At 39.3% G+C, this 9,579-nt stretch overlaps 4 protein-coding genes across 9 annotated transcripts in view; 1 reads left to right on the top strand and 3 right to left on the bottom strand.

Moving 5' to 3' along the window:
• Positions 1 to 2,512: 2,512 nt before the first annotated feature.
• Positions 2,513 to 3,214, top strand: LOC104824542 (stress response protein NST1-like). Its single transcript, XM_010556643.1, has one exon. The coding sequence runs from the start codon at positions 2,513 to 2,515 to the stop codon at positions 3,212 to 3,214; it is 702 nt and encodes a 233-aa protein (XP_010554945.1).
• A 383-nt stretch (positions 3,215 to 3,597) lies between these two features.
• On the bottom strand, positions 3,598 to 4,266 carry LOC104823525. Of its 2 annotated transcripts, none has more exons than XM_010555130.2 (2): positions 4,151 to 4,266; positions 3,598 to 3,962 (listed from the first exon to the last, which is right to left on the bottom strand). In XM_010555130.2, the coding sequence occupies exon 2, from the start codon at positions 3,942 to 3,944 to the stop codon at positions 3,720 to 3,722; it is 225 nt and encodes a 74-aa protein (XP_010553432.1). In that variant the 5' UTR covers positions 3,945 to 3,962; positions 4,151 to 4,266; the 3' UTR covers positions 3,598 to 3,719. The 2 variants fall into 2 exon arrangements, with proteins under 2 accessions (XP_010553432.1, XP_010553431.1); XM_010555129.2 differs by having other exon boundaries at positions 3,598 to 3,997.
• A 1,044-nt stretch (positions 4,267 to 5,310) lies between these two features.
• LOC104823527 (dehydrodolichyl diphosphate synthase complex subunit NUS1-like) lies at positions 5,311 to 8,003 on the bottom strand. 5 transcript variants are annotated; one of them, XM_010555132.1, is made up of 8 exons: positions 7,680 to 8,003; positions 7,280 to 7,331; positions 6,856 to 7,126; positions 6,711 to 6,772; positions 6,373 to 6,562; positions 6,196 to 6,292; positions 5,968 to 6,050; positions 5,311 to 5,651 (listed from the first exon to the last, which is right to left on the bottom strand). In XM_010555132.1, exons 2-8 carry the CDS (start codon positions 7,325 to 7,327, stop codon positions 5,644 to 5,646), a joined length of 759 nt encoding a protein of 252 aa, XP_010553434.1. In that variant the 5' UTR covers positions 7,328 to 7,331; positions 7,680 to 8,003; the 3' UTR covers positions 5,311 to 5,643. The 5 variants fall into 5 exon arrangements, with proteins under 5 accessions (XP_010553434.1, XP_010553438.1, XP_010553436.1 ...); XM_010555136.1 differs by having other exon boundaries at positions 7,216 to 7,331; XM_010555134.1 differs by having other exon boundaries at positions 7,210 to 7,331.
• Positions 8,004 to 8,151: 148 nt separating this feature from the next.
• Positions 8,152 to 9,579, bottom strand: part of LOC104823526 (mediator of RNA polymerase II transcription subunit 32) — a 1,983-nt gene continuing 555 nt past the window's right edge. The window contains exons 2-3 of the mRNA XM_010555131.1: positions 8,645 to 9,102; positions 8,152 to 8,347 (exon numbers count right to left, since the gene is read on the bottom strand). Of these exons, the coding sequence (XP_010553433.1) occupies positions 8,645 to 9,085 (441 nt within the window). The 5' untranslated portion in view covers positions 9,086 to 9,102 and the 3' untranslated portion in view covers positions 8,152 to 8,347. The remainder of the gene's footprint in view (positions 8,348 to 8,644; positions 9,103 to 9,579) is intronic.

Below are 9,579 nucleotides of genomic sequence, written 5' to 3' on the forward strand. Positions count from 1 at the left end.
CTTGGCCCTCTCAAATACTTTCTTGGACTCGAAGTTGCCAGAGGACCACTTGGGATCTCGCTTTGCCAACGGAAATATACACTAGACATATTAGCAGAGACCGGCCTTTTGGGAGCAAAACCAGCAAACTTTCCAATTGAACAAAACCACCGATTGGCACTCACCACCACCGCGCCTCTTCCCGATCCTGAGAAATACAGGCGCCTTGTGGGTCGCCTGATCTATTTACTTGCAACACGCCCTGATCTCACATATGCAGTACACATACTTTCTCAGTTCATGCAGGCACCGAAACTTGAACATTGGGAAGCGGCCCTCCGTGTGGTACGTTATTTGAAACGCAATCCCGGCCAAGGCATCTTACTCCGCGCAGATTCAGATCTTCGTCTCTATGGCTGGTGTGATTCAGATTGGGCGGGATGTCCGACATCTCGCAAATCTCTATCGGGTTGGCTCGTACATCTCGGACAGTCTCCGATTTCTTGGAAATCAAAGCGTCAACACACAATCTCGTTATCATCCGCGGAGGCTGAATATCGAGCAATGGCGGTGGCAACATGCGAACTTCTGTGGCTAAAGGGATTACTCAACACACTCGGTGTTACCCATGACGCACCCATGGTGCTACATTGTGACAGCCAATCGGCAATTCAACTTGCTTCCAACGGCGTGTTTCACGAACGCACGAAACACATTGAGGTTGATTGCCATTTTCTCCGACATCACCTCACCAACCGAAACATTCTGACCCGACATGTCTCCACGGTTCATCAACTAGCAGACATCTTCACCAAGGCGCTTGGGAAGAAGGAATTCGACATTTTTCTCCGCAAGTTGGGCGTACACGACATCTACGCTCCAACTTGAGGGGGGGTAACGGAATGTATATACATATATATATATTCGCGTATCTTCTGATTTAGGAAGTTGTTGCGATTAGCAGATTTGTTTCCTATAGTTAGTTGATCTAGGTTGAAACTCTACTTGTATATATTGGGATGTATTACGATTAATGAAAGCAGCCGTTTTTCCACAATTCTTTTCCGTTCGGTTTGATTCCTGTCATATAAACCCAAATCATTATGCGGCACAATTTCTTCTGATATTGTGTTAGAGAAAAGATTCGTGGTCTAATATTTATATTTTTATTCATATTTTAAAGTTATGTTTTTTTTTATTGGACCAGCTAAGACTAGTTTATTGGTTTGTACTTATTACAATACTTCTAGTTTTTTAGTGTTTGTACTTATTATAACATTTCTAGATTTTTAGTGTTTGTTTTTTTAAAATTTTAGAAATAGATATATATAAATATATATAGGTTTTTCTTTGTTAATGACGTAACAAATTAGTATGATGTGTGCCGACTGTTGCGTAGGTCCGTGGAAGTTTACTATATGCAATACTGTGTCATTTGTTCGGTCTTTTAGGGAGGGCTGTGAGACGTTTCGGTGTCCGACCCAAAGGGTTGTATGACAGGTTTTCCAAGTATAAAAAATATAGTATGATGTGGCGATGATGCATCTACTAACCGAAATCTCCAAAGTGTTAAATCACTTTTACAAGGTCGAAATAGTGTGTAGTAATTTGGATTTTAAATTTTAAATTTTGATTATTTTTTACATTTTAGAGTAGTTATTTTATTCTTTATATATTTTTGACAAGTTTTGCATAGTTGATGTATTTTTATTAAATTTTCTCTTAACGTAATTCTATTTTAGAAGTTTTATTATAGTTTTAAAATCACTAAAAAATATTATTTTTGTGTCGAGTTGAAAACCAAAACATAAAAGAATCTATATTATTAGAGAAGTTTAATGAAATATTTTGCAACTTTTAATTTTATCACAATGAGAGACAAACTCAAACTTTTTGGATATTTAAGTTGTGTGTGGAAGTGAATAAAAATAAACCAAAATGATATATGTAACTCTAAAAACAAGAAGCGGTTTCTTTTGATATATAATGTGGTAAACCATATAATATATTTTACATGTAAATAATATATGCGAAATCTGGTAACAAATCAATATTTTAAATGATTTCAGATTCTGCCTTATCGCTAGATTCAATGTATAACGCGTATATGTATACATATACCTCTGAAAAATGCTCATTTCCGAATCTCGTCATACCCCTTTCCCTTATGAGCATTATTTCTCGTCATCGCCGGAAACCCATATCCGTCGCATTCGCATATTCCGGCCATCGGAGCCACCGTCCGCTGTCATCTGATCTTCCCTCGCCTAAACCCGAATCCGAGGAATCCCAGGTTTCCGCGAGAAAACTTGCAGCGAGGCTTCGAAAGCCTCCGTTCCAACCAGAAGTCTCGTTTGCCAGCTTTCAGGTCCGTCTGATCGTTTCCTCGTTAGGTGGCCACTAGAAATCTAAATTCAAGAATCTTATGCTTGAGATTTGAGAACATATATGTATTGGAAACTGGAAAGTGCCCATGACAGTTCAAGAACTGAATATTTCATCGGAAACCCTAATCTGAATCGCAATCTCGCAGATGGAGAGTGTGACAAAGTGGGATTTGAGATCGCCGTCAACGTATAACTCCGTTGAAGCTACCGAGAATATCGTAGAAGACGAGCCTCAAAGCACGAACGTCGCTTCCCATCTTCTAACCGAGCTATGGAAATCTCAGCTTCGCATCAAAGAGCTCGAGACCGACAAGATTTTATCAGAAGAAAAGATTAAGCTCCTACAGAAAAAACAAGGACGGGGCAGCAACGAACACGGTGTAGATTACTTGCGGCACAAGTTAAACCGTGAGAGAAAGCAGCGGAGACGAGCTGAGGCAGTGAATTCAATGCTGTTGAAGAAGGTATCGGATTCAGAATCGTTGCTGAAAAGACGAGAGAAGGAAAGAGAAGCGATCGAAGAGCTATGCAAAGAGCTGATGAGGAGAATCGAAGCATTGAGTGGAAAGATGAACAGGTATAGGGATGAAACCGAAGAAGAGAGACAGATGTTACAGATGGCGGAAGTATGGAGAGAGGAACGGGTGAAAATGAAGCTCGTTGATGCGAAACTTGCGTTGCAAGAAAAATACGAAGAGATGAATCAGATCGCTTCAGAGTTCGAGGAGTTGGTGAAGGTGAAGAGAGATGGGTTTGGGGAGACAAGTATGAGAAGAGGGGAAGGGTTGATGAAGATGGCGAGATCGGTGAATGTCTCAGACCAGGCCAGATCGGATCCCAACACTTAGATTCTGTGTCTGAAGATAGTTTTTGCAACACTCATAGATCTACTGAACAAATCAACCCCTAGATATGTTTCAATGAGAATAAACATACTTTATTGTTGTGTTTACAAATCAACAAAGATTAGCAATTAAATATGTGTAATAAGTAATATATTAATATTATTTATTTCTCAACACATATAGATGCCCACGAACTGATGATCTGTGTTAAATTGTGCAAACCTTCAAAGTGCGTTGCAAGCCTTCTGCTTCGTAGCTCGAATATTCAGATCCTGTAAGTAGCTCGAATTTCTATGTATTTTAGATGCCAGAAAGAATATATATATATATATATATATATATATAGAGAGAGAGAGAGAGAGAGAGAGGGGGGGACTGAAGATCGATTTGGGGAGTAATGGAAAATTGGAGCCATGTCAAATAGAACAAGGTCAAACTCTTAGTCGTGGGATGCATCATACAAAACTGTAAACAAATAAAAAAAAAGTTTTTTTTTTGGGTGGTGGGTTCAAGAAGTTGAATCCTTCTTCTTCTTCTTCATGTGGACAAGATTCTTGATCCATTTGACTCCAATAAAAGCAACGATCTTTGCTCTGTTGATTCCAGATTTGGCCACGCCGGAGTTTTTGCCGGCGGCGGCGTCTTTCTTTGCATTAGGGTTTTCCTCCTCCGGCATCGCCCCAAACCCTCCGGCTCCCCATTGATCTGCCCAACTCGGAGCTTCACTCGCCATTTCCCCTACCCGACTCGACTGAGTAAAAAACTCTCAAGTTCCAGATCAAAGACCTTACCTTATAATAATGGCAATCATAACATGAACAACTATAATTTCGCTTCGATATATATATAATATGAATCATTCATTATACGATATACAACTGAAAAACAAGAAAGAGGGAATAAGAATGGAAGAGAGAGATAGGGGAAGAGGAAACCTACCTTTGGTTCGTAAGAAGACGGTGATGAGAGCACCTTCCTTGTGAAGAGAGGAGATTTCGATTGAGCAAAGTGAAAGAGGGGAAAGGAGGAGAGAGTAATAGTGGTGGATGGTCTGTCTTTCTCTTTTTTTTTTTTCGGTGTCTTTATATATTTTTTTAATTTGTAAAATATTGATATTTGGTCTTGTCGTGAATAGACTTGCCAACTCAAGTTAGTTCGTTTCCACCTTGCAAAGCAAAACACTTTGCCTTTGGAATCTTTCAAACACCTTTTATTAAAAAAAAAAGTTTTATGATTTTTTAAAGGTGTTATTAGTAACGGTCCAATCATTAATTTTTCAAGATCAACATTTAATTAGATTAGTCCAAGTAAATCTGAAAAACCCCTTATGTATTATGATCGAATCCAATCAACCGATATACCATAAAAAAATGGGGTTTTTTTAACAGTATTTCCATATTTTAAGAGCAAAAAACAAAAACCAAGCTTTTTTTCTTTGTATATAGACAGCCATATGCATTCAATTGACGAGGAATACAGCATTTTGTAAACCCATTATCCAAATTGAAGGCCTAAAAGCTTGTGGCCCATAAAAAATTGTCAACAGCGCAAACGTATTCCACGTTCATTCATAGGCCCGAAGGTTTCTTTGTTGCGTCTGTAGACAAATCATGGGATTGTATTAGATGAAACAGAGAAGATGATTTGCATCAAAAAGATATATATGTGCGTGTATGGATGTATGAGCATGTACATGTATACGTGTATATATATATATGTATAAGATATGTGTATGTGTGCAATGAACACGTTACACTTAGTTCTATCTTTCTTATCTTGTTCAGGTAAATGTAATATTCTTTTCGATCCGAACCGTTTAAAATTTTTAAATGATATTAATGTTAGAAAAATTGAATTTTTCCAAAAACTAAGTGAATCAAACTGAAATTTAAAAAAATCCGAAAAACAGAATTTTTTAATAAAAACCAAAACTGAACCGAATATAATATAATAACCAATTGGCTGCTGCTCCATCTTAGCAACGAAGGCCTCGATTTCCGGCCGTCGAATTTTCCGTCTTCGTTGATGGAATTGTCGTCTGTCTTCTTCCATCAAACAAAACCAATAGCGAATAACGATTGAAAATAAAAATCTAACGAAACACCGAATATGCCCTTTTTGGGTTCACCTTGACCGGAGGGAATTTGGTCCCGCATTCTCCGGACAGCTTTCACCTTGTCGGATAGAATGTCGAGCAATGGGAACAGATCAGGAAAACTCTGATATATACTCGGAGTTCCTATATTGATCAGAACTCAAAGAAAAACTCAATCGGTTTAGTCCGGTTAACACACTTGTAGCTAGTAGCACATCTGTAAACTAATGTGTCAGTAAAGCACAATCATCTGAGCTTTCTCCGACAACAACGGCGGCCACTCCAGATGATTAGCTTCAAAGCTCGGCATCTGGAAGTGTTCTCGATACGTTACGCTTCATGCCCCTGTCAGAACAAAACCAATATCAAAGACAATGATTCGGTAGACAGAACCAATGTGGAGTTTGTCTCTCGAGTTCAAACGACGATATGGGAAAGGATGATTCAATCCAGGCTAAAGTATGAACATTTTCTACCTATTCTTCCATCATAAACTTCAGAGCCATTACCCTTTTGTTCTGTCTTGTTTACCAACAGAAACCAGAGTTTGATGCCATCTAATGTTGAATGTTTTCTGTATAATGTGCATATGCATGGAAGAGCCTATATATATATATATATATATATGGGGTTATTTGACAAGGGAGGATGAGACACTCACCATAGTTTTGGCGTACCCTTGTGAACTTGTGAATTGCTTTTACAAGAGAACCATATTTCATAGACTTGAGAGATCCCATATGTCTATCAACAATAATCAGAAACAAAAACAAAGAACGAGACCGTGATTCACGTAAATATATACCCATATATATATATATATATATATCCATCAGGTGAATGTGTCAAAGTAGATCATAAATCAACAAGGGTCAATCTGAATACATACACAATCTCTGTATACTGCATTCTCCAAGCAGGAAAACCGAGGTGACACCTCACCGGCCCGTAAACTAGCATTAGATCTGGTTCGGGCCCGCTATCGCCTGTCAGTGCTTAGAACATAAGTTTGCGTAAAATTTAATAAAACCCCTCAAGAAATCAATCTCTGAGTAGTATTACAGACCGATGGTTTTTAATGCTTCGTTCAAGCGAGCTTCGGTGAAACTGTTCTCTCCCTTCCCGTTACCCGAATGGTTAGATTTCAAACATCTCTGAAGAAGTATGCTTGCGGCTTTTGCAACAGCATCTTTGTTGTCAGAAGATGAAATGAACTCTAAAGCGATACCCTTTTGGTTAGTGAAAGAATCCTTCTCCTAAGAACAACGAAAAACAAATAAAAAAGGTAGATTGCCATCTAAACCCCGTAAAATTGTGAGAATCTTTCTCACAAACCATCTTTTAACAGGCTGAAAGATTCCAGGGAACTGCCATGAAAAAGCCATAAGTAGAATAGCTACTTACCTCTAATAGTTTCGAACATGCAATGGTTCCCAAGATCAAGCCCTTGGATTTCTTCAATAAACCTAAAGAAAAGTTCTTCAAAGGCAATAGAACATAAACTTGCACACCAGCATATAATTACGTCGATAAAAAAAAAAGAATCTACCTTGTGAATCGAAGAGGCAAACTCGCCTGACCCCAATTGCCGTCAGCCACTGCAAAAGCTCAACAACCTTTGAAATTTCGCGAGCTTCTTCACTTTCGACTACAATTGCTAGATACCGGAGTTTGTCCACATTGATGGAATGGTACATTCTTATTAGCCCTACTGATATGAGATAGCTCTCAATTGTCTCAACTATGCCCGAAATTATGTACCAAAAGCTCACAACAATGTGTAGGAATCGCCATAGCAGGTGAAGACCAAGATTTTCAATCTGATAAAAGCATAACAAATGAAATCAATCAGACAATGCAATGCGTGAGTACAATAAATTTGTAAAGTTCAATGATTCCGAACAATCACACTCATATTCCAACACGAAAAAAGGCCAAGCTTGAGAACTCTATAGCCTCCGTGAGAAGCTCACATGACCAATCCAAGAACTCAGAAGCTCAATCCCTTCATTCAAATCCATGAATCTGCGTTTCAAGAGAAACCCAAGAAAAACGAAGCATAAAAATTCAGGTTTTAACATCAATTAGAGTATAGTTGAGCATTAGCCAGGACCTCAGTCCGAAGAAAACAGCCAATCAACGACGACAAATCGAGGAATTGGGTTTAGGCAGAAGAAAGCCTGAAAGGGGAATTTACCGGAAAATAGAGAACGATGAAAAACGCAGACACAAGAACAGGGAAGTCAAAGGAAACGGAAGAGCAGAGACGAAGTCTTGGGAATACGAAAGAGAAGAGAGTTCCCGTTAATCAATAGGAATCTACACTAAAGATCGGGACTTTTTTTTTTCCTGTGATAGACACAAAAACCGTACCTGATTCAAAGATGAAATTGGGGGCAGAAGGAGAAAACAAGACTCTGATCAAGGTTCTTGGCTCAACCGGCGAAGAACCCACTCACCGCAATCCAACAACCTTTCCTTCGCCGGGGAGGGAGAGAGATAGAGAGATCACAGAAGAGGGACTTTTGTTGGTCGGAAAGGAGAAGACTTGCTTGCATTTCACTGTACTATTACTCTATTGCACAAGCGTACGATCCAAAGGAGATTTGTAATCGTTCCGTGGTTTTTGCCAGCTTTTCCCGATCATATACCGGTCAAACCGCCCAGAAAACCGGTACACACGATACCAAGTCATACTAACCGGTCTGGTCTGGGTTCAACTTAAAACTATGGTATGTTGCTATTTGTGGTTTTGATATTCACATTGCAGAGTTTCTGGTTCAGGGTATAAGACCATGATATTAAATAACGAGGAAGGAAACATGCTACCATTTTAGTCGAGAACTTGACAAAAGACCATACATATTCCATTAGCTATAGATTGCATTTAGCAACACCAAAAGATACATGGCCTCTACATGCTCTAAAAGCCCTCAACTCAAAATCAGTCTACTTCTTGCAGACAATGTGCAGATACTTTAAGCACAACCGAATTCACAGAGACTGGTACTGTCTTTTTGCATTAGATTTGTAACTTAGACCTGAAAAAGAGAAAAAAAAAACGAAATCAAGAGGCAACAAAGGCGCTATATAAACGAGTTTTAGAAGACATGGGCAAGATTTGTCTGACACCCGGATTGTAAAGTTTGATTCTTGCTCGATCAAGTTCTGCTGAAATACTAGCTATGTAGATGGAAAACTACGCTAAGACAGATCGGTTTTCTTTCTTAACCATTGTGCTAAAAAGAACATCATAGTTATTATACTACTCTTCCCAGAAGCATCAACGCAAACAAAAAACTAAATGACTCGCAGTTATGTGGAAGAAAAGCATATACCTATTGAGCAGAATCTTCTGAGAACTTGGTGTCAAACCCTGTAGAAGAATGAGAATGCCCAGAACCACCGGAGCCATGCTGAAGCTCGAGCACTAGCCACCGAACTGCTTTACTCATCTGCTCCAACCTTACTGCACTGATGGGTTGAAGACTCGTTGTAGCAGCAGAAGACTGACCCGAGTTTCCTGATGAACCCATAAAACCAGTTGCCTCATCCACCAAGCATTCTGATCCTATTCTTTGCTTCACTGACTCCACAAACTCCTCGGCTTGATCACAAGCTATGCGGAAAAGTTCCCAATTCTCCTTGAAATTCTCCAATGCAGCATCTGTGGCCGTGGCTTTCTGCCCGCCCGCTATCTCCTTGGCTTCAAGAACATTAGCCGAGGCAAGAACAAACTTCTCATATGCATTGCTCAACGAATCCACGATGTTGTCCATTGATCTAACAAGTCAAGCTTGTACAAGGAGCATTTTTACAATTAAAACCCTTTGACAATAATTCATTACAACACAAAATCAAACGTCCGGAATTCCGAACTCAAACATTCAGTATTTATGTAAGACACCATCACAAAAATTGGTTGTAACCCACAAATTTCACGACGGACGAGGCGGCGGAAATTTGATAATCGGAATACAGATGTACGATTATTTCGGCGATCTAACGTAAGACATACCAATCAAAGCAACCTTCTCCAAGAGCCTCACTGCCCGGAATTCCGAACTCTACACCGAATTAATCGACGAACCCGCTCGGTGAGCTCATATTCTAAGTCCGATTAGGGCAAATCTCAACACATTGTTCTTACATAAACACAATTGACGGATTCAACCCTTTTCACCAGAACTCTCCATTTCAACGATGAAAATGAAGAATTCTGGTGAAAAGGGTTGAATCCGTCAATTGTGTTTATGTAAGAACAATTGACGGA

Source organism: Tarenaya hassleriana, unplaced genomic scaffold (assembly GCF_000463585.1).
Source record: "Tarenaya hassleriana unplaced genomic scaffold, ASM46358v1 Cleome4, whole genome shotgun sequence".
Lineage (NCBI taxonomy): Eukaryota > Viridiplantae > Streptophyta > Magnoliopsida > Brassicales > Cleomaceae > Tarenaya > Tarenaya hassleriana.